This window comes from Cloeon dipterum, chromosome 4 (assembly GCF_949628265.1).
Source record: "Cloeon dipterum chromosome 4, ieCloDipt1.1, whole genome shotgun sequence".
Lineage (NCBI taxonomy): Eukaryota > Metazoa > Arthropoda > Insecta > Ephemeroptera > Baetidae > Cloeon > Cloeon dipterum.
Window position 1 is genome coordinate 25,120,311 of NC_088789.1, and position 24,759 is coordinate 25,145,069.

General features: G+C 41.2%; 2 protein-coding genes across 2 annotated transcripts in view; one reads left to right on the forward strand and one right to left on the reverse strand.

Annotated features, from left to right (window-relative positions):
* The window catches only part of LOC135943669 (spondin-2-like), a 33,099-nt gene that overhangs the window by 1,611 nt on the left and 6,729 nt on the right, over positions 1-24,759 (reverse strand). The window lies entirely within an intron of this gene.
* LOC135943509 (collagenase-like) lies at positions 21,022-24,390 on the forward strand. The gene is made up of 7 exons (XM_065490069.1): positions 21,022-21,087; positions 22,144-22,198; positions 22,255-22,396; positions 22,451-22,623; positions 22,672-22,773; positions 23,695-23,807; positions 23,857-24,390. The coding sequence occupies exons 1-7, from the start codon at positions 21,046-21,048 to the stop codon at positions 24,031-24,033; spliced, it is 804 nt and encodes a 267-aa protein (XP_065346141.1). The 5' UTR covers positions 21,022-21,045; the 3' UTR covers positions 24,034-24,390.

Here is a 24,759-nt window from a genome sequence, read left to right on the forward strand (position 1 = left end):
TGATCTTTCATTTTCAAAGTCTCGTCCGCGTAAACTTTAACTTCAGTAACGTAATAAGTGGTGAATTTCGCGATCGAAAGTCTTTTTCTATCTGTCACTTAATTTCTAATAAGCACAACTTGTAATATCTCTATGCTATTTTAGCATATTATAAAATTAATTTTGATAAATAACAATTGATAATGGAATGGATAGGTAATTAAGTTCATAAGAAGGCAATAATTAGATGCCAAACTCAATACTTGTGCAATGATTATATGATTAATGAAAAATTATATTTTTCTTGCTGGCTGGAACGCTCGCTTTTTCAAAATATCTTATTCAAGAAAAGGACGCATTTACTGGTCCTTTTCTGTATGATGTCCAGATGTGTTTTTCTAAGGAAATTATTATTGTGTACGACCAGGCTAAGCCAATGTGAAAATTTATCATTGCACAAGTATTGAGTTCATTTATTATTGGGTTTCCTTCGATTTAATTGCCTATTTTATTGCAATATATTCATATAGAAAATGGTTTTATACTTGCTAAAGTAATAGCATAGGTATATTACAAACTCTCTGTTGTCTTTTTTCTTGACCAGCAATATAATTAAAGGAACGATAAACTAATCTGAAAATTTCATCATTCATTAATTAAAAAAGGCTCACTGAGAAGCCTTTTTCTGTTTTAAAGCTCATTGAATATTTTTGTAAGTGATATTACCGCGGCATGTCCTGATTATTCTCGGCTTGTGGCCTCTCATGGCTCTCGACGTTGAATAATTAAGACTGGCTCCGGGACTTATCAGGTCTTTACGAGAAACCTAAGTTCAACTGATCTTGTTTGGGCCCTCCTGGCCGTTGAAAGAATTAGAGCAAGAATTAAATAATATATATAAGAGACGACTGATCGTGAGAGACAGCCGCCGCGACGATGAGTTAAAGGGAGGGCGCGGCGGCAGCGAGAGTGCTCGGCGAGGCCAAGAAGTCGCTCCAGTTCTGCGGGCTGTAAGTTAAGGGGTCGGAGGGCACTAATTATGTATTTTGGTTTAGCTGTGTTGCAGATATTCGCAACAGTTTTGGTGCGTCAGAAGTGCGGGATATATTTTTAATTTTATCTCTTGAACCCCTTTTGTCAGCTGATTGCGGGACGCCGAATTCAGACTCGACCGAGCTACGCAGAACTGCTACGCGATAAGTACCTATTTTAGATTTTAGCTTTAGTGAAGTTGGCTCATAATGAGTGGTTTTCAAAATTTCAACAAAATCAGCATGTTTTGTTGGTGCTGAAAATTTTCTAAGTCCGAGCAGAAAGAAAAGTGGAGCCTTATATTCATTTTCTCGTGTGATTGATTGGGTCGTGCAAAACCGATTATGCATTATTTTTCTTGAGCTTTATGAGATGTCCGGACTATCAAATGATTGCAATTCATCAATTTTTAAGCATTTTGACAGGTTTTTAAAGTTTTTTTTTAAATATTTTTCATCCTGTCCAACAATTTTCTGATTATAGTGTAGCCTCGCTCAGGGTCTTGGGCGGGCGGGAAATCTACACAAAATATCTGACTTAAGTTCGATGTTAACTGGAAGGACTGGTGAACACGGGAGAGAAAATCGCAACTTGTGTGAAGTGTAGTCAGTTTAGAAAAAAAATCATTGATTGAGATATAAAGTAGAACTGAACAGGCAAGCAATAAAAATTATTTTGCATTGGTTGCTTTAGCAGTTGTTCATTGAGCTAATTGTTTCTTGAATTTAGCAACAGTTAAGTCCTGTACGATGTGAAATAGTGAACCAGGACAAAAACCAGTTTATTTAATTATAAAAAAGTAAACTATACACGGTTTGCCAGTGATTTTTTTTGCTTGATTTTGATTCCCTCTCCACTCGATCTCGATGTATCAAATAGAATGCAAATTTTGAGCTGAATTTTCCTTCTGGTAAGATAAATTATACGATTCCAATGAGGAGATAGAGTTGGAAATTGGGTTAGCATATATGCTAGCCTTTGAGCCGTGCAGCATGGAAAAATTTAGGCTTTTAAAAATTTTCAGGTGAAATTAAAAGGGATTTTTCTTTCTTTTGCTGTAAAGCTCCAACAAATTTCTGTAACTGCATTGTTAAATGATTAAACAACAATTAAAACGTCAATGTTAAATTTTGAGCAATACATATAGAAGCAAGAAGTTTTCATTAAATTACTCTGAATCTGTTCTTGTTCGTGTGTATTTCAAGATTCCTTTATAAAAGTGGCTTGGTAACCTCATTTGCTGCTTAATACACTGTTGCACTTTTTTGTATTGGGCTGATTTCGATAACATTAGGGGAAAATACAATTTTGTTTTAAATTTCAGTCAGTTAAAAATCGCTCCCTTTTTTGGAAGCTAATTGTAGCCTCGCTCAGGGTCTTGGAGGGCGGGAAAACTACACAAAATATTTGAGTTAAAGTGGAATGATAGTGATTATTTATAGCAAAGGAAATTAATTGCTTCCAGGGTGAGTAAAATTATGAAAATTTAATAGTGAGAAAACAAGAAAATTGCTTTTGAGTCTAGAAATAAATTTTTTTTCCAAAATTGCAGATTTTAAAAAGGGGTCTGTGTTTGGCTTCATTAAAATTCACCAGTTCATAGTAGCGTTAAATACTGCTTAACTTCAGAAATCTGATTAAATTTCCAGTTTTTCCCCCACTCAGCAAATCTTTTTCAAATTTACCATTTCCAAAAAAAAAATCGTCTGAAAATTTCAGCTGGCCGTTAAAGAACGTTTAAAAATTTTTAGGCAAAAATAAAAATACCCAAAATTAAGTTCATTTAGTCAAGAATCATCTTAGGTACGAATCACATGCTTGGAGAGGCTGTAACAGAGCCGGTCTCGCTTGATGAATGGGTGATCGGCCGGCAAATCGGCGCCGCCGCGCGGTGGCCCTGCCCGCGGTTTATTATGCGCACATGCGGAGGAGTACTGGGTGAAAATAAAGTGGATGTATCTAATTCAGTATCCATTTCCTGCTGCCACATTTTTAGCACTAAGTCGAGCGTAGGTAATTGCTCTTGTACCTCCTGCTGTTGTTTTTGTATAAAGGCTTGTTGATTTGCTAGCCATACATTTACTTTGTCTGGAGGGCCTTGGGCCCCGGTCTCGTTGGCTATCAACGAGTGGACTTCTGTCTGATTGCGACGTTTTACTACTGCTGGGTAAATTGCATTATGCGTTACGAATTCAGCGGGTAAAATATAATTTTGCCATTCGATGCGCCGCTGGCCGAAATTAATTTTGAGTTTAAGCTGACTTGCGAATTCTGCTCCTATCAAACCGTACGTAACAGGGGAGCCTTCTTTCATTACTGTGAAATTTACAAAATTAATGAAAGTGCCCCATTTAACCAATAATAAGATATCACCTTCTAATTCTAATTTCTTGCCTGTTAATTCAGACAAAGGCTGCGAAGGACGCAATTTTCCTCTTGCTGATTTGGGCAAAAATCCGTAGGGAATTAATGCTACTAAACTTGCTCCCGTGTCAAGAGCGAATTGGCCGGTAATGACATTATTTTCATGAAAAATTTGCATATTGAAATATATTCCGGAGCCGCGATGTTCTATCCTTGTAAGGTCCGTAGCATTGTAATTTTCTTCTGGGGTCCCTACAGAGTTAGGCACCATTCGGATGCTTCCGGCGGCGTCTGGCCCATTGCGGGCCTGGCAAGGCCAGCCGGGCCCTCCCCGTGTTTTGGAGGTTCACCTTGGCGTGCCGCAGTTGGCTGACGTACCATGTTCACTTTGCGCGTGTTCTCCGTGTTTGGCACATTATCATGTCGCAACAGCCCTGTAGGATTTTGAGATTGAATCGGGGGGTTATTGCTGGAGACATTTCCTGCAAGATTGGTTGGCGGATGTGTATTAGGTTGGTGCGGAGGCTGCTGGGGCTGTTGTTGGGGCGGCGGAGGCCGTTGCTGTTGCTGCTGCTGCTGTTGACCGTGTTGATTGTTATTTTTCTGTTTTTCTGCTTCCCATTTTCGACAGACTCGGTGGAAGTGCCCTTTCACTCCGCAGTAGTGACACGCTGAAGTTTTATGAGGGCAATAATTACGGCGATGGCCCGTGGATCCGCATCCAAAACATGCATCAACGCGAGGAAAAGCGTTAGCGTCACCCCTTCCTGCATTGTTATTGCCCTGTTTGTTAAATCTCGGAGGAAGCGACTCAGGCGGTGGTATTTGTTGCTGCCGCTCTCGCCATTGTAACTCAGCAACTCGATCTTCTTGATACACCCGATCATGGTGAGTTCGCAAGTGTGGGGCCTGGTAAAATCTTCCGTAATTGCTCTCATAATGGGCCTCCTGTGGAGCAACGTCTCTTCTTTCAGCGTTGAAAAGCACATGTGTGGCTACTTGGGCGGGATTCGAATGCCCTAGGGTGACAAAATTCACATCCGGTGTGGGCTCATGGGCTATCATCTGGGTCACAGCTTGCACTTTGCGTTTGTCAACGACCTTAGGCAGGAATTCGTGGTTATGAGGGTCCACGCTATTGCTTAGCAATTGCTGCCGTTGCTTCAAAGCGGCTTCTTCTCTTTTGGCCAGCCGCACCGCGTCCTCGAATGTCTTTGGCTGATTATGCCGGACGAAAGTTGCAAGTTCTGGGGTTAATCCAGTAATGAATACCCCGCGGGCATGCTGCATTACAATATGCTGGTAATTTTCCTTTTCCTTACCAGCCACATCAGGGGGAATTGACGCTAATGCGGCAACGAGCACGCGTTGAGCAAAATCATCTACGCTCTCAGTGTGTTTCATGCGCAAATTCATTAACTCTTGATAAGATAACATTACGTCAGACGGAGGAGAATATTTTTCCAGCATTTTCTGCTTGAATTTGTCGTAATTGGTTTCATGAATTAACCCGGTGTAGCGCACAAAAGCGAGCGCCTTGTCGCGTAGCCGAGTGTGCGCGACCATTAATTTTACATCAGGAGAAACTCCGTAAAATTTGGCCATTCGATCCAAGGTGTTAAAGAAGTCAGTGATATGATATTGCTCAGTGTGTCCAGGAAAGCTCTGGACTACATGAGTTAAGGTACCAAGTGCACGCGACTCGCTCCCACTCAGGGGTCGTTTCTTGCTATCTTCCGGCAGTGCTGGTGTATCCGAATTATTTTCACTTTCGGGTTTTTCGCCGTTTTCGGCATCATCGTAGGAAGAGCTTGAACTGTGCTCTGCAACTTCTGTGGGTTTTCCCGTAGGCTCGGTTTCTGACCTTTCGCCCTTTTCCGACTTAAGTCCTCCTGACAGAAAACGTTTGGCTTTGATCCTTTTCCGCGAGTTGGATCTGCGCGCGTGGTGACCGCCTTCAAATTGAATTGACATTTTCTTTACGTATTCGGTCATTTGCTCCATTTGTTTGGACAAATTGGAATTTTCTCGCCGTAATCGGTCTTGTTCGTGATGCATATTTTCAATTTCCTTAACCAGATCTTCTGAATTAAGATCTTTCTCGTCTCCCGCGGACTTATTAGCCGCATGATTTAGATCCGAGTCGCTACCCGAAAAACCCGATGTCGCCATCGTGATATATCTCAATTGCTCACTTAAATTAGTTAATGTAATTTTTACTATGCAGAAAGAAATATTTCGACACGTTCTGATAACGAGTTGCAATCTTTTCCAAAGTCACCAGTTTAAATTCCAGTTCCCCTTAAGGGATGCCATTAAAATACACTATATAGCCTCGCTCAAGGTGTTGATAGAGCGGAGAAATTACACAGCAAATTTGAGTTTGAGTTCGGGGTGTACTGGAAGGACTGGCGAACAAGGGAGAGATGAAAGCAACTCACCGTGTGTGTGTATGTTAGTCACGAAATCGGCTCGGCTTGACTCGGCGGTCACTCGTCCAGCGCGGCAACTTCTGCAGGCAAGGCCCGAAGGGGGTGCTAACGGCACGGCTCTCCCTTTCTTCCTTGGTGCGGAGATATGAACTCTCGCTACTCTCTCAGCGGGTGTCTTTAGAATATTTCTTTCTGATTATGATAAGTCTCTTTTGCCAACTAACTTTCCTCGCCTGAATGGGAAAGCACTTTTACTTTAATTTGGCCGTCCTGTGAGACTTCAGCACTAGTTTTCCACGCATTAAATGGGAAAACACATTTACGTTAAACTTTATCAATTTCGTTTAATTCAAAGTTTGAGCAGAATGGAGATATAACGGCGGGACAGAAACGAACGAATTAGAGTTTACAAACTTTGGAAAAATGTTTTATTTCACACAAACTATTCGAGCGATACAGCAATGTTTTAAGAATATGCAGAACTAGACAAATGACAAAATGACAAATGATGGAAAGGGTTGCAGACAATTATTGAAATAAAGTATTGAAGTAGGCACTTTGGAATATTAATGTGTTTTAGTGTGATATGAATTCTCGGAACAGACGGAACTTAACGGAAAATCAACGGAAATTTCTGAATTAATTTGAATACGTCGAGTATTCTAAAATGTTTGTGAAAGAAACTTGACGCCTGATTTGTTGGGTCGAAATGGCGATAAAACTTGGGTAATATGACGCGAGTGTCTTGTCAGGGGGGACTAATCGAAATGTGAGTGTACTTAACAAGAGAACAAGGAAGATAATGGATTCCATGTGTGTCCCGGTTGTCAGCGAATTAGGGTGGGAATGCAGCACTGAGGGGTGCTCAGCGCCCAAGTCAGCTGGTGTTCGGTTTCTCAAAATGACAGATTTATGTCACGGCCAATATACAAGTCACGGGGTGACGAGAGAAACAACCTGCTCCCTCGTGTAGCGGGTGTGGAACAAGAGCCCCGAGGCGTCGGGATCCCCCCTCTTTATACCCAAGTCCCGCCCGTGTGCACGCGTGTCTAGACGTGACGCCCCATAACTCAGGCGGGTTTTTGACGTTTTGGTCCATTTGCTACTTGTTTTTTTGTCTATAATTGCGACATCAACGCCTCTTTTCGGAGGGGGACGACTGACATGATTTAATGGGAGGTGACCCACGCCACCTTGAAATGACCCGCTCTTCATCATGTCTGACAGCTACGATGGCGTCGAGAGAGGTCGTTGTCCGTGCCCGATGGCACGTGCAGCGATGCACCTCTGTCAGCCGTGTCGCTTGCTCGGCTCTAGGCCTGATTGGCAATCGCTCTTGTATCTACTCGGTTGGCTCGGCTCCGTGAGTGAGCGATCACAAGATTGATTTTAGTAATTCGCAAGTTGTATGGCTGGCAAAAGTGACGTCACGCTATGTGCATGATTTTGACTGGTATAAAAATGGACCTTCCCTCACGGGCGTTCTGAGAGTACACGCAAACAGGGGGGCTGGAGCAAAAGGGGGGCTGGTGCTTGCAAGAGCATAAAGTGAATTATAAAATGTAGCTCATGCAATGAGTCTACAATTCGTGCGACGAGCATAGATTTTAAAGACATAATACAAAAGGAAATTATAGGGCAAAAAGTATCGAACATGTTGAGTAATGCAAGCTGGCGGTTCAACGTAAAAATAATGTTGCACGTACGAGAAGAAAATTCGCGTAAATGTATCCGTCATCGTCATGAATGGAATTATGATAAAATAAAAGGATTAGTAAAAATCAAACTTCTAACTCTATGTTAGGAAAACACTTAAAAAACAAACTAAATTGAATAAAGGGAGGAATCACAACAAAGGCTAGTGGTCTAAATATGGAACCTTGTCTAATCTACAGGTAAATTTAGTACACTAAATTAAACAGATTCTAGCCGAACGCCTATTCAAAAAAAGGGTATAATGCGGCATGAAAATTGTGCTAGAGAAACTATACTTACAAACGCAAAAATGAACATATATACCATCAAATTTACATTCGCTCGCCAAAAAATGAGGTGTTTAGAAAACGACACATAATTACAAATTTAACTTCCTGAGTAGTTAAAGATTGAAGTGCTAACTGTACAATGATTCGTTATCAGTAGTTGCGGGGCTGATTGTAAAACACGCAGTTTAATGCGTTCCCGAGCGCCGGGTCGCGAAAATCGTTTGGTAATAGGAGCAGAAACTTTGCTATTTACAGTACTTCTGGGGAGAACACCATGATCGCCAGAGTGGGTCGAGGGGTTAGATTGACAGCCTCGACGATCAGGGGGCTAAGAAAGGTACAAGGCCTGAAGGCCGGTGTACCGTTTGAGTTGTATAAGATGGGGAAAACGTCATGGATGGGGACCCTTGTGTCGCGCACAAAACACGTGGTCAGTCCGTGTGTGTGTTTGGTGCAGTCGATGAGCTTCATGGTCAGCCATCGCACCTCCAGAAGGGTCAGCAGATCAAAGGACGGACCCTGTTGGAGCCGATGCAGCAGGCGCTCGAGGGTGCGCTGAATAACGACCGCCATGGCCGCTTGTACCGGGATCTCTGGATTGAGAATCCGATGTTGGCGACCCAGCGATCGGACGGCCGTCCACACCACCCGTATTGGTGGTGGAGCGAACTCTGGCTCGCAGCGCAGAGTCCGCAGCAGATCATATGTCCCGAGGTCCCGTGTGAGTCGGACCGCCGCCTGGGCAGGGTTTTCGTCCGCATGACAATAACCCATGAGGAAGGTATAGATTTCGAGGGCCTTAGCGTAAGTCAAAGGGCCCTCGTCCTCTGGATCCACCAAGAACTGGTTCGCCAGTTGGAGGAAACCGCAGGCGAAGGTCGACGGGAGTGGTCCAAACTCCGGGGTCGTGAAGTCTGCTGAGGCCGACGAGAGGCGGTGCTGCAACACCGGTTGAAGGGGGTGCTCCACAATCTTTAATTGGTCCGCGCGCTCGAATTCTTGGGCGTTTTGAATTGCCTGGGTCAACCCAGGGCTAAGGGTCACCTGTGGCGGCACTCGAAGCGGAGGACCCATGAAGACAGTTTGGCTGTTGTACGTGGCCATAGCCACTGAATATGCGATGGTTTTGAGAGTGCAAAGTCGTCTTCGCACAACCCGGGACCCTTCAGCGAAAGGGAAGTCCCGTCCTGATTTATCGAAAAGAGATGAGGCCATTATCGCCTCCCATGACCTGGCGGTGTCAAGTTCCCGTCGTTTTCGAGGATGAAGATGAAAATCCTCGTGAAAGATGTTGGTAGCCGAGTTGTCTAGGTATAGGCGAGCCAGGTGGCGTGGTTGATATCCCCTGGCATATTTTTTCTGTACTGCTATTTGTTTTCCATAAGGGTTTCTTCCCTTTTTTGGTCGGCCTCTAGTGGATGTCTTCCGGGGAGACGGTGGCCTTTGAGGTGAATGAGATGGGGGGACCGGTGCGGGGGGAAAACAGGCTTCCTGAGTCGAGGTTGACGGCGCGCCAAATATGGCTACCTGTGTGGAGGTTGACGGCGCGCCAAAGATGGCCACCTGTGTGGAGGTCGACGGAGCGCCCAGGGCGGCCGCTAGTGCTAATGTGGGGGGTGTGCGAAGGGCGGCCTGCGATACCCGACCATCAGCGTCGAAGAGGCTGGGCAGGCGCTCGTTGGATGGACCCGCTTGAGAAAAGGGTGGTCCGCTGGGCGACGAGGGCTCAGGCTCCACCTTCAGGACGAGGGTTATGGCTTCCACGATGTCTATGGAAGTAGTGGATTCGGGCGTCACAGGAGGGACGGTAGGTGGGGACCAATTGTTTTCGGCCATTTTTTTGTTGGATTCACTGACACTCACTCGGATTATTGGAGGGTTTGACAATCATAAAAATGGGGGAAACTCCCGATAAAATAGATAGCAAATCAATCTCTACAAAGGAATGTGGCAAGCGAACAAGAAAGGGAATGAAAAGGAAAGCCTACTGTGGCCTATTGTGGCGACAAAATCTGGAAAGACAAGACACCCCTCGCGACCCACCAATCATCTTTGTCGGTCCTCCCGACATTCCCCCTCAGTCCCGAGCACGTCGTGCTTATAACCATGGCCGTCCACCCTCGCCCTTATTAGCCCCGCAACCCTCGTCCGAAGCGCCCACGCGCAATATCAGCTGTACGGTAAGTAACTCAAGCGATATTGTCCAACATTACGCAGTTAGCATTCTCCCTGAGAGATCAGTCTAAGTTCCTATAACTCAAGACATAACTCACCTCCTTTTCTCGTGCGTTCAGATCTAATCTCATTTGCCTTTTTATCTCTTTTTTTATTATCTTTTTTTAACATCCCCCAAATGCGCGTCTCTTCTTTTCTTTTTTTAAAAAGAAAAAGAAAAGGAAGGTGTCTCATATCAAACTTTCTATCATTTCATTTCGATGCAAATGTGCATCAGGAACAACCAAATATACCCTGCTTAACTTATGTTCAGCCACCATGTGGCCAAGACTTTCTCAAATGCAAGTGTTCCCAGGCACCCGTGAGGCATATACTTAACGTGTATCGCTAAAATTTATTTCTAAATTTCCAGATTCACCATACAAAGCAAGAGGGTCTCGTAACGGTCCTGACAAAGCGCTCCTGACCACCAACTGTGTCGCAAAGACCGCCGTCACCCCAGAAGACACCCTCCCTGTGCGCTCCGTCGACCTCCACACAGGTGGCAATATTTGGCGCGCCTTCAACCTCGACTAAGGAGGCCTGTTTTCCCCCCACACCAGTCCCCTCATCTCGTTCACCTCAAAGGCCACCATCTCCCCGGAAGACATCCACTAGAGGCCGACCAAAAGGGGGAAGAAACCCTTATGGAAAACAATTAGCAGTTCAAAAAAAATATGCCAGGGGATATCAACCACGCCACCTGGCTCACCTATACCTAGACAACTCGGCTACCAACATCTTTCACGAGGACTTTCATCTTCATCCTCGAAAGCGCCGGGAACTTGACACCGCCAGGTCGTGGGAGGCGATAATGCCCTCATCTCCCTTCGACAAATCAGGACGGGACTTCCCTTTCGCTGAAGGGTCCCGGGTTGTGCGAAGACGACTTTGCACTCTAAAGACCATCGCATATTCTGTGGCTATGGCCACGTACAACAGTCGAACTGTCTTCAGGGGCCCTCCACTGCGAGTGCCGCAACAGGTGACCCTTAGCCCTGGGTTGACCCAGGCAATTCAAAACGCCCAAGAATTCGAGCACACGGAACAACTAAAGATTGTGGAAAACCCCCTTCAACCGGTGCTGCAGCATCGCCTCTCACCGGCCCCAGAAGATTTCACGACACCGGAGTTCGGACCACTCCCGTCGACCTTCGCCTGCGGTTTCCTCCAACTGGCGAACCAGTTCTTGGTGGATCCAGAGGACGAGGGCCCTTTGACTTACGCTAAGGCCCTCGAAATCTATACCTTCCTCATGGGTTATTGTCATGCGGACGAAAACCCTGCCCAGGCGGCGGTCCGACTCACACGGGACCTCGGGACATATGATCTGCTGCGGACTCTGCGCTGCGAGCCAGAGTTCGCTCCACCACCAATACGGGTGGTGTGGACGTCCGTCCGATCGCTGGGTCGCCAACATCGGATTCTCAATCCAGAGATCCCGGTGCAAGCGGCCATGGCGGTCGTTATTCAGCGCACCCTCGAGCGCCTGCTGCATCGGCTCCAACAGGGTCCGTCCTTTGATCTGCTGACCCATCTGGAGGTGCGATGGCTGACAATGAAGCTCATCGACTGCACCAAACACACACACGGACTGACCACGTGTTTTGTACGCGACACGAGGGTCCCCATCCATGACGTTTTCCCCATCTTATACAACTCAAACGGTACACCGGCCTTCAGGCCTTGTACCTTTCTTAGCCCCCTGATCGTCGAGGCTGTCAATCTAACCCCTCGACCCACTCCGGCGATCATGGTGTTCACCCAGAAGTACTGTGCATAGCTAAGTTTCTGCTCCTATTACCAAACGATTTTCGCGACCCAGCGCTCGGGAACGCATTAAACTGCGTGTTTTACAATCAGCCCCGCAACTACTGATAACGAATCATTGTACAGATAGCACTTCAATCTTTAACTACTCAGGAAGTTAAATTTGTAATTATGTGTCGTTTTCTAAACACCTCATTTTTTGGCGAGCGAATGTAAATTGGATGGTATATATGTTCATTTTTGCGTTTGTAAGTAGTTTCTCTAGCACAATTTTCATGCCGCATTATACCCTTTTTTTGAATAGGCGTTCGGCTAGAATCTGTTTAATTTAGTGTACTAAATTTACCTGTAGATTAGACAAGGTTCCATATTTGAACCACAAGCCTTTGTTGTGATTTATCCCTTTATTCAATTTTAGTTTATTTTTAAAGAAGCGTTGTCCTAACATAGAGTTAGAAGTTTGATTTTACTAATCCTTTTTTTCTCATAATTCCTAAGCACCATGTTCGTTCTCATTTGCATTTGTCAAGGCATGGCCTTACTCCATGCACACATACTATATTAACTTTAATCGGAACCACGGGTTAATCGTAATTTTCTTTGAAGGCTCAGACGTTACAAATCGCCACGCGTGCTGCGCTGGCTCCATAGTATTAATTTTCGGTTTAATGGTTGTCGAGGGGCATCCTCGTTGCCCCATGTTCCTACGTTCGGGACATGCGCGTTTATCTCATACTTACACCACACAAAGACTCGCGTTTTATGTTTACATTTTTGTTTTTTGCCTTATTTTAGGACCACTAACCCTTTGTGCCGCGTTTTCACTAGCCCCCGACTACATTGGTCGCTCCTACGTAATTATTCCACGTGACGTTCATTTTTCTTTTTAATCTTAATATTTCGGTTCTAAAATATTGGCCCGAGTGGCTCCTTTAGTTTAGTTGTTTTCATGTTTTGTGTGGTGTCTACCCTTTTCCTTTTCTATTTGTCTGATCACGTTTTGATCATACCTTTCGTTTGAGTTACCATTTTTCGTTTTTAATTTACATCCTTTTCACCTCGATACACGTACTTCCGTTAGTTTTCCTTTTCGTTTTGTTTTGACGTGTGTATCTTTAGTTCGTATATTACCTATTGGACGATTCAGTTTATTTTATGATATTCTCCGAGTTTTCGCTTGCCAAATCTTTTAGAGATTGAATTGCTATCTATTTAGCGTGTTTGTTCCCCCTTTTACTTGAGTGTCAAACCCTAATGTAAACCAAGTGAGTTTCAGCGAATCAAGAATGGCGGAAAACAGTTGGTCACCCCCAGACTTGTCAGCTGCGATCCCCGAACCCACTGCCGCCGAAAACAAAGTGGAGCCCATGACCAGACTACCAAAGGTTGAGCCAGGGACATTACTGACCTCAGGACCGACTTCATCTAAGGTAAGTCCATCTTCCGAACTCCTCCCTAGCCTCTTCGATGCTAACGGTGTTTTGTCGGAAGCAGCCTTTTGCACGCCTACCACGTCTCGGCACTAGCGGCCGCTCTTTGCGCCACTTCTACCTCAGCTCAGGATGCCAACCTTTGCTGCACACCGGCACAGTCGGCTCACTCAGACGAACCCCACAATTCGCCCACCTCAGAGGCCGACGTCCCCCCAGAGGCCTGCCACAAGAGGCGCGCTCGCGCTCTCAATGTGGAGATCCCTGTACACGCAGCCATGGAACTCGTCATAAGGCGGACTTTAGAACGTCTCATGCACCGGCTACACCACGGCCCGACAATCGAGCTCCTCACGCACCTGGAGGTACGTTGGCTAACCCTCAAGTTGTTCGATTGTGCTAAACATACACATGGGATGACATCTTGTTTTGTGCGCGACAATAGGGCGCCGATTAGTGACTTTTTCCCGATTCTGTACAACTCAGCCGGCACGTTGGCCATCAATGCGTGTACGTTTGTTAGCCCACTGATCGTCGAGGTGGCTCGTATACCGGCTAGATCTACTTTAGCCGTCATGCTTTTCTCCGCAGAGATGCTCTGCGTGGCCAAATACTTACTCCTTTTGCCACGCGAGTTTCGCGATCCTCTGCGCTTGCGAACGCGCTTAGCTGCGTGTTTTATAATCAGCCCCGCAACTACTGATAACGAATCATTGTACAGATGTGAATATCACACTAACTAAAATTTTAAGTTTTGTTTCTTATCGCGTGTTAATAACTTAAACAAACCATTTTTGGCAACCGAATGTAGATTCAAATTGTATATATGTTTTAGAATATTAAGTTTGTCTATTTGTTTCCTAACAAAATTATTCATGCCGCAGTATATACCATTTTGATGAGGCGTCAGGCAAGAATAAAAATAGCTTAGCATATTAAAATCTAGAAAGGATAGCTAGGATTAAAATTGGAACCAACAACTTTTTTGTTAAAACTTACACTTTTATAGAAATTAAGACCATTATTTAAATTTAATTCGTTTAACTACCAAAGCATAAGAGGTTTGAATTTAATAATGATTTTACTCTCATAATCGCTTGCTACCATTCATGATTATAACGGAATACATTAATTGATTTCATTGTACACGTAATTATAGTTTTACATTGCGTTACCGGTTTACATTTATCATTATGTTAATAAGGAGCATTTTTCTGACCGTAAATTACATCACGAAACATGTTTTAATTCTATGCTCCTGATAAAACTATGATTCATAGTATTATGCACCATATATTCTCAATCGCATTTTGTACAGGCACGTTTCTATCCTGTCCCATATATACTCTATTAACCCTAGTTAAAAATAAGGATTCGTTAGAATTTTGCTTCGAGGCTCATGCGTACTGAGTCGCAACAACAATTCACTGGCTCCCTAGTTTAGTTAGTACTTAGTTTTAATTTAAGGCTTTTGCCTCGACATGCCTCAAAAACAGGCACCAAGTTCCTTACCGTTGAAAACTCGCAATATTCTTTCGTATATGACGCACACTTTGACTCGCGTTGATAAATCAAACTATTTCAATATTAAATATTTTAGTTAATTTATGTGTGCATAATTTTACAAGTTTAGATTATTTAGGTCGACTAGACTCAGTTAATCCGCGTGTCGTTTTCTTACTAAAAAATATTTTCAAGTTTTCTTTTCTTTTGATAATTACGTGTTACCGAATTGAGTCTTTTCCTTGTATTAATCTAATTACGTCAACTTGCCCTATTTTACTATTACTGCGATTACGTATTCGCGTCGGTTTTCCTTTTATATTCCGTTTTGACGAGTGAATTTTGATTAAATACTAACTCTAGAGCGATTCAATTTTTTTATAATATTGTCCGAGCCAATGTCACAACCCACGGGTGCCCATTATGTAGCCTCACCTTGGCCACATTTTATAATATTTAAATATCAAATCAAATATAAGCTCTTGCAGCTCAGTCAGCCTTTTACTCACAATCAGAACCCTGTTTAACAATTAACAATGCACGTACGGAAAGCCCATATTGGGGTGTCTATTTCGGTTACAGTCTAAACAAGCTAAAATGGTGTGTTGTCACGAAGCTCACTTTTGCCAGCCATCCAATTCGCAAATTAATTGTACATTCCTGTGATCCCTTACTCACGGAGCCGAGACACTTAAGTGGATACAAGGGCAATTATACACGAGTGCGACACCTACATGGCCAAGCGAGATGCATGTCCGAAATCAGACAAAAGCATCAGAGCACGCGTGCAGCAAACTCTCTCTGGAAACCAGGGAAACCATAACAAGCATAAAACAAAATGACTGTCGCCTTAAAAGCAATTTTGGATAATATCACACCAATTAAGGCTTAATGTGACACCTCAATTAGGGAAAGGCAATCAAAATGCATTAAAAGCCGAATTTCAATGCTGCAAATTCCTGAACTCCCCCTAAAGCAGGGCGATGAGTATATAAATCATATAAATGTGCTGACTGACTTTCAAGCGCATTTCTGTTCAACACGTACTGCACGAGACGGCAGGCTGCTTTTCTCACCCTCTGCACACCGTGCTTTGTGTATTTGGCCGGAACATTATCCTGTCACTTGAGAAGTCGAACACAGCTAAATCCTGACACTGAGCCATCCTCTCAGTGTCATCTTACATTCGAATTTCGCCGACAAACGGGACACCTCATGCAGTCCATTATTTTCATAGTCTTCCTGTAACTATACACTCGTACTCTATTTTTTCTCGTAAATACACCCACCCCCTAAAAGCTAAAAGTCGTTCAGGGGCGCCAAGCTCATATTACACCCTCCAGACGCCTATATACCGTTACTCTTTTTCGCCCAACACCCAAGCGACAGGCCATAACCAGATTTAAACACTCGGCGTCTTTATACATATGTCTAATCGATCACTTTCGTAAATTCAACCATTTAGTTTCCGTCTAGTTAGAGATTTAGAATACAACACAACACATTTACACATAAAAGTGCCTAATCATAATAAATAATGTATCATTGGTGCCCGCGACATACAATAGACTGTTATTATTTGTCTCATTATTATATTTAAACAATTACTGTATCGCTCGATATTCGTGTTAATAAAACCATATTTGTCAATTTTTGAAACTTAAAATTACGTGCGTTTCTGTCCCGCCGATATATCTCAACTTGTTTAATATTGAATAGAAATTGCAAAGCTTAACATTAAATGTGCTTTCCCATTTAATGCGTGGAAAGCTAGCTTGTATATGAGCCACATTCCGTCAAAGCAACAAATTTCTGTCCGGGGGTCGATGGATTTTGATGAATTTTTTTCTGCGGTAATTTGGCCCTAATTGTACTACAATACAATTGAGAAAACTCCGACTTTCCAATTTTTGCGGGCGTTAAAGGGTCAAAATCTGGGAATTTTGAGTACTTCATAACTTTGCTCAGGGTGGTCCTAGAACAAAAATTAAAAAACCCGCAAATTCGTCTTAACAAGACAAACAACTTTTACATTGACCTCAAAGTGGTAGGTCAAAGGTCAAGGTCATAAAAATTGATTTTTTTTATTTTGAACTCAAATTTGAAAATGAATATATCGAAATTTTTTATTTTTTTCATGACCATTTTGTAGAGCATAAAAAATTGAGTTAAAAACGTTAAAATTTGGAATGGCGTTTTGCCTCATTTTTTTAATAAAAAATGAAAACTTCGAAAACCCTTGTTTTTCGATGTTGGTAAAAAACGATGATTGACCAAATCTCGACTTCTAGTCATCCGAATTTCAAAAACCGCATACCGTTAGACTCCTCTCGACGTCCCGAAGTGTACTAAAGGGGTATGAGACCCACCAACCCCCAACCCCCTTTTTACCCCCTAACTAACGTGAAATTTAGAATTTTTCGTCCGTTTCAACACCTTATCATGACGTTGACGAGTAATTGTCTTCTTCAAACCAATTCATTAACTTAGTTCACTCAAAGACGAGTCAAATGGAACTTATTTTTTGTAAATAGGACCACCACAACCTGAGATTCGGGTGCACAAAGATTTTTTTCCAAACGCGATGCAATAAAATTCTGGATGATCGACCAAATCTCGACTTCTAATCATCTGATTTTGAAAAACCGCATACCGTTAGACTCGTCTTGACATCCCCAAGTGTACTAAAGGGGTATGAGACCCACCAACCCCCTACCCCCATTTAACCCCCTTAATAACGGGAAATTTAGCATTCTTTCGTCCGTTTCAACACCTTAGCACGACGTTGACGAGTAATTGTCTTCTTTAAACCAATTTAGTTACTTAGTTCACTTTAATACGAGTCAAACGGTACTTAATTTTTGTAAATAGGACCACCTTTTTGTGTTTTGTTCGAGATTTGGTGCTCACCGAGCATTTTAATGCATCCGCGTCTTAATAAAAAACTTTTTGCCACACAAATATCAGGTTGTAGTGGTCCTATTTTCAAAAATTAAGTATCGTTTGAATCGTTTTGAAGTGAACTAAGTAAATGAATTGGTTTGAAGAAGATAATTACTCGTCAACGTCATGATAAGGTGTTGAAACGACCGAAAAAATGCTAAATTTCACATTATTAAGGGGGCGAAATGGGGGTTGGGGGTTGGTGGGTCTCATACCCCTTTAGTACACTTGGGGATGTCAAGACGAGTCTAACGGTATGCGGTTTTTCAAAATCAGATGATTAGAAGTCGAGATTTGGTCGATCATCCAGAATTTTATTGCATCGCGTTTGGAAAAAAATCTTTGTGCACCCGAATCTCAGGTTGTGGTGGTCCTATTTACAAAAAATAAGTTCCATTTGACTCGTCTTTGAGTGAACTAAGTTAATGAATTGGTTTGGAGAAGACAATAACTCGTCAACGTCGTGTTAAGGTGTTGAAATTGACGAAAAAATGATAAATTTCACGTTATTGAGGGGGTAAAAAGGGGGTTGGGGGTTGGTGGGTCTTATACCCCTTTAATGCACTTAGGGACGTCGAGAGGAGTCTAACGGTATGCGGTTTTTGAAATTCGGATGACTAGAAGTCGAGATTTGGTCAATCATCGTTTTTTACCAACATCGAAAAACAAGGGTTTTCGAAGTTTTCATTTTTTATTAAAAAAATGAGGCAAAACGCCATTCCAAATTTTAACGTTTTTAACTCAATTTTTTATGCTCTACAAAATGGTCATGAAAAAAATAAAAAATTTCGATATATTCATTTTCAAATTTGAGTTCAAAATAAAAAAATCAATTTTTATGACCTTGACCTTTGACCTACCACTTTGAGGTCAATGTAAAAGTTGTTTGTCTTGTTAAGACGAATTTGCGGGTTTTTTAATTTTTGTTCTAGGACCACCCTGAGCAAAGTTATGAAGTACTCAAAATTCCCAGATTTTGACCCTTTAACGCCCGCAAAAATTGGAAAGTCGGAGTTTTCTCAATTGTATTGTAGTACAATTAGGGCCAAATTACCGCAGAAAAAAATTCATCAAAATCCATCGACCCCCGGACAGAAATTTGTTGCTTTGACGGAATGTGGCTCATATACAGTCTCGAAAATTACAAATTAAAGTTAAAGTGCTTTCCCATTCAGGCGGGGAAAGCTAGCTGTTTACGAGACTTATTAAAATCTGAGAGAAATATCGCAAAATACAATCTGAGGGAAACTCGAGAGTTCATCTCTCCACGCCAAGGAGCGAACGAAGAACCGCGCTCGCAGAGCAGACGCTCCGTGAGCCAGAGCCGCCGAGCCGAGCCGCTTCACACACGTCACACATGGTGAGTTGCAATTTTCTCTCCCTTGTTCACCCCGAACTTAACTCACATCAGACCTTCTGTGTTTTTTTCTCGCTCCCCAGAACTCGCAAATACCTTAACTGAACTATAAAAGCAAGCAGATGCTTCATAATTTGAAATATGAATCTATGCGGCGACCTAAGTGCACTAATCGAATTTGAACAACTATTTGCGAAAACTATAAGTTTGAAAAATACAGCGGGAGTTTCATTTGTGCTCCTGTTTTAATAAAAACAAGCCTTTTTATCAAGCCATCAAACGTTTTTGAAAAATAAAGGCCCGTGAAAAGAATGACTTATTTCTTCCTGCGTGCTGAAGCAGTGCTTCCATGCAAGCATTTATATTTTTTTCCGGAAATTGCCACACTCGTTCCCACACAATGTGAATTTTAATGGATGGTGAAAATTTGTCACATTAACTAATGCATTATCGCCATCCCAAAACAGGACGTGCGATTCGGATGAGATGGAAAATGACAGCTGGACGAGTATGGATCGATGCTGCGGCGGTCAAATGATCTCCCCTTTACTTTCTACTGACAATGAGAGGCATGAGAGCCCCTATCTCAACTCACGATAGCGAAGGGTAGTTTGCCAATTGAAAATCCTTGGTTTTATACCGTAAATATTTTTCCAACTATTTCTCCTAAGACCTTCAGTTTTTGGAAGAAATTTTTTAATTATCCTCAGATGTAAAGAAGTGAGGACAACAAAGCGTCCTGGTCCCGGCAAATTTGCGCACGTTCAACAAACACCCAAATTTTCATTGTCGAATTGATTGTTGACCTTTTCTTGCAACAAGGAAAATCGCATTTGGTTGTTGAAAGTTACGCAATTTTGCCGGGACCAGGACGAAAGGCACTTTTCAAATAATATATATCCAATATAAGATTTCTGATATGCCAATTATTTTAACATCAATATGTCACTTAAAAATTTCCGTTTCTGCCGAGCCAGTTTCCTGCTGCAACTGCGAGACGAACCCACCACCCGAGCTCACCGACGGCAACTTTTCCAGTTCTGCGACCAGCGCTAGACTCCTAGACTCGACCCTGCAACCGCATCTTTCGCAAAACCTCCTAGATCTTCAAGAAAACCTCCAGAACATCTACAACTTTCAGAATTTCTAGACCACACGCTGCCCTAAAAATTGAATTAAAGCCTAATTCTATCAAGTATCAAGGTATGTGTACGTTAAAAATTGATGCAATGTTAAATTTTCATGAATGACAAGCATGAATGTCTCTTCTCTTGAAATCTTTTTTTAATTTCACACAGTTGCATACTCCGTTGGAGATCTCAATGGGAGGAATTAAAATTTTAATTTCATATCTACCATAAATTTTGGAGAAAATAGCGAAATTTTAACTGCAACAATAGTCTTCTTTTGGCTACTAAAAATTAATTTGAAGTGATTTATTTATATATGAGCTGAACAATTCTGAAAATATTTTATTCCTTTAAATATTCTCTGAAAATTAGGAAAGAGCCAAAATTTTCCCAGGCTACCATTTTCCCAGTCTGCTAGTATGAATGCTAATCAAGTGCAAACACTGTCTCCTAATTGAAAATTTGAGAAATTTACCTCAAAATACGTACACTATGTTGGATAGGTTGCAACGGTGGGAAGCGGAATCACGTAAAATTCTGTAAATTAACTGATTTTTCTTGGTCCAAAATTGATTATTGCTTTTAGCACATTGCATAGTTAAATTATTTTTAAAAGATGATGCGTTTCTAATATTTTGTGATCAGATATTCCGCCGTTCAGGCAAACTATGGATCCGCGCGTTATAGCGCGGTCTAGGGAGATAGTGGGGGAAAAGGTGGCTCCCTATATGCAGTGTCCACTTCTCTCCGCTCCCAAATACTGGGAATTTAAACTGGGACGTTATCAGGACGTTATGGTATCGGCACCACGTCAAACCCGCTATTATCTATAAACAGGAAGTGAAAATATTTCTCAATAGCGGCTCCCACGCTGCACGCCGAACACGCATAGCAGATAGAAACAATATGCGCGGAATTCATGCTGCCATGTTAGTTTCAACGGCACTGGTAAAGATATTTTTCTGTTTATTTTGGGTCATTTTCTTTACAAATGGGGTTGATTTGCAAATTAACCCTCGCTTCGCTTTTACTCTTGATCATTAAAAATTTCAAAACATTGGAAAATGCGTGAAAATTGCGAGGTTCAGAATTAAAAAGCATTTTTAAGTTTAAAATTGAACCAGTTGTCTCATCTCAATAATCACAGTAAACATATGATGCTGAAAAAAACTGTTAAAAATACAACATTACACATTTTTAGTGTTGTTTTTGGAAAATGATGTAAACAATTTTTATATAATTCCCTGCTTCCAAAACATTTTCACCTGATCGGTTTTCGTGAAAATAAATAAATTTGGTGGAAAGTTGATTTGGTACACTTTTTGCCTACTTATTGTGATGTTTTTCAACGAATAGCTCATTTGGTCGAAATATTGCTTCTTAAAAATTTCTTTCTCGTTCAAACTTGTCATTTAAATTAATAAATTATAATTTTTTTTCCTTAAAGTAGACTTTGTTGCAAGGAATAGAATTTTTAACCCAAGAATGTAACCAACGATTTTAGCAAATGGATTCTCTCAGTAGTTCTTGCAATTCTGATGGTTACAACCCGAGATTTGAAGTTGTCAAAATTGATACAGCTCTGGTTATCTTTCTCAATTTCTATTTAGATTATATGAATCCACATCAAAGTCATAAAACTACTTTGGAGCACTGTAATTCCGCATCTAAAGATTAAATTTTCCTTTTTAACATCTTAAAATTTCTACAATAGTTTATTTTTTATTTTTTTTTTTTTTAAGAAAAATATTTATTTTGAAAGCCACAGAAGTCCAGCCAATTTCGGAGAATTAACGGCTGGTGCTTATTCTGCTACACAAAGGCAGCACAATTTTAAAATTTGATACATACGTTTATTTTCAGGTAAAATTTTAATTTCTGACTCTGACTTGTATAATATGTACTTTGCATTTTATGACTTTGACGAGAATAAAATCAATTATAGTTAACAACATTTTATTTAATTTTTTTATAATAATGTAAACAAATTAAATTAATTTTCAGGTTTTGATTTGGATTGTAAATGCCGAGGTGTACTCCGCGCAGGCTCGTAGCAAACGTAAAAATTAAAATATGCCACTATACATATTTTTGTGTAAAGCCTTGCATTAGCAGCATCTGAAAACGAACGAGCCGATACTGGTCCTTATCCATGGCAAGGACATTTAAGAGCAATGGCGGGTTCGGTAAACAAGATCTATTGTGGTGCCTCGCTTATTGCTCCCAAGTGGGCACTCACAGCCGCGAGATGCATCGAGTAAAGCATTAATCCAATCATAGTAAATTAATTTCAATTTATTTTTCATAATAGCACGGCAAAAGGAATAATTCACATCGTCACATTTGGCAAGATTGTTTCGCAAACTCCTCTTGTTGGCTCGGAACAGAGGACCGCAACTCATTTGAGACACGAACAATTTGACGAGACCAATATGCTGAACGACATTGCTTTGCTCACGTGGACTAAGGAAATCACCCCTTCGGGTTGAGAGAAAATTTAAACAAAACCCTTTATTAATTCTGATTTTTTAGATCACATCCAACCAATCGCTCTTCCTCGACCTTTCGAAGATAACGAGGCCACATTTATTGGCGAAACTGTGTCTATAAGTGGATTCGGACGAGCAGAATCAAGTAATACTGATATGTAAATAGGGCTGCGCGTTTAGTAATTTCAAAAAATATTTTTCTGGAACGTGGTGCATGAGCTCGAATGATGAAATTTCAAGTAATTAAAATGCAATGTAATGTGAACTATTTTATAACGTATGGGAAAGTATGTCGGACATTTTGCCTGTAACATCCTTTTTGATTTTGGTTCAGCCGACAGAAAGGTTTGACCCTTTTGAATTAGCAATTTTATTATACAGAGCGAGCCAATAGGGTACGGGAATTTGACTCCTTTCATTCATAAAATTACCTGCGTCTGAATTTATTTTTTAAGTGAAAATTAATTTCAAGTGGAATATAATATTATTTGCCCCTGAAGTAATCTAACAAAAGGTTAGTTTACAAAACGATGTAATTTAAAATGTTTTTACGAAAGCGTATGTCAATGAGAAAAATATGAGCGGTTTTTACCATGAAATACATATTTGAAGAAAAATTATATCTCATTCCCTGAGAGTTTCAGGAGAAAACTTAAATCACGAACACCTAAAAGTGGATCGATACAGGGCGACAATAGAAAATTATTTGAATTGTCGGCTGCAATAAGCAGTTGATCGATGAACAATTTGTTCTACAGTTTAAATAATCAAAAATGGACCTTGCTACAGTAAAAATTCTAATTTTTCAAATTTTCTCCAAAATTTATTGCGCTTTTGATCACATTTTTTTATTCCTCTAGTCGAGATCTGTCCAACAGCGTATGAAACCTGCTTGGGAAACTCTTTGTTGTGAAATATAAAATAGAATTTAAAATAAGGAGACATTCCACACCATTTGAAAAGCACGTCATACTGTTTACAGATTAAAAAAGAATATAAAGCCAAATATAAAAAAAACGCAGCCCTATATTTATAAAAAGAATTAAACCAATCATCTGATTTTTAGATAGCCTATATGTGGCCGACCAGTCGTTATGTGCTACCTCGTACATCAATTTCGCACCAAACACAAACTTGTGTGCAAAGGCAAAAGTTATCGACCAATCAACCTTTTGTCTCGTGTGTTTCGTTTTATCTAATTTGATTTTGATTGATTTCCTTCCAAAAGGGTGATACTGGCGGACCATTGGTCTACTTGAACGCAACATCAAACACTCGCGTCCAAATTGGAATCGCCTCACACGGAGTAATGATGTGCTCGCCAGACCCATCAGTTTATACTCGAGTCACCGCCTATTTGCCGTGGATTGAAGCCAATTCTGGATACGATAAGAATCAATTTTAGAGACACCACCATGAGCTAATATTTTGGGATAATTGTATTCCTTTTTATTACAACTATTATACATTTTTATTAGAGCATTAACATTGGTAATCAACAATAAAATTTATCGTAATAAATAAATAAATTAACACATTAAATTAGATAAAATTGTCCGGGTTCAATTAGTTCGTGTTCAAATACACGCGCTCAAAGCGGCCTTGCTCACGGCTTAACAAATCAAAAGTGTGCATCAACACTGTAATCTGTAATTAATAAAACAATTCCTCGTTAAATACAATAAAATATAAACTAATTTAAATACAAAAGCACTGCACATAAAAGGACCTCAATTCTGAGCTTGCTCCGAGGGTCAATTTATGCACTAGTCTCTGCAGGGCAATAATTGCGTATTACACCTGAGGGTGGAGCCGCGCAGGTTGCATACCCTGCACGGCGGTCCCCATAGTAAAAATGATTAAATTTTCAATAATGACTTGGCTTTTACAAAAACTAACTCAATTTCGAGTTAGTTTGGTCAGCTAACTTAATGTTTTGTTCTATGTAGGAATTAAAACGTACTATAGATCTCATGTTCTCATTATTGGAACATTTTAGGATACAAAATTAGTTCATTTAAAGATTTTTTTATTGATTTTCTTTTTCTTATTGAAAAGTTCATATTTGCCTATTGAAGTTTTGCCAAAATAATCAAAATTCCCAGCCCTAATCATGGCATGTGGCAAAAAA

Excerpts from the sequence above, each read along its gene's own strand:
- LOC135943509 (XM_065490069.1), top strand. The coding sequence starts at position 21,046 with ATGCGCGGAATTCATGCTGCCATGTTAGTTTCAACGGCACTG. Across the intron at positions 22,397-22,450 it reads ACAGCCGCGAGATGCATCGA|CACGGCAAAAGGAATAATTC; the intron begins GTAAAGCATTAA and ends TTTTCATAATAG. Across the intron at positions 23,808-23,856 it reads ACCAATCAACCTTTTGTCTC|GGTGATACTGGCGGACCATT; the intron begins GTGTGTTTCGTT and ends TCCTTCCAAAAG.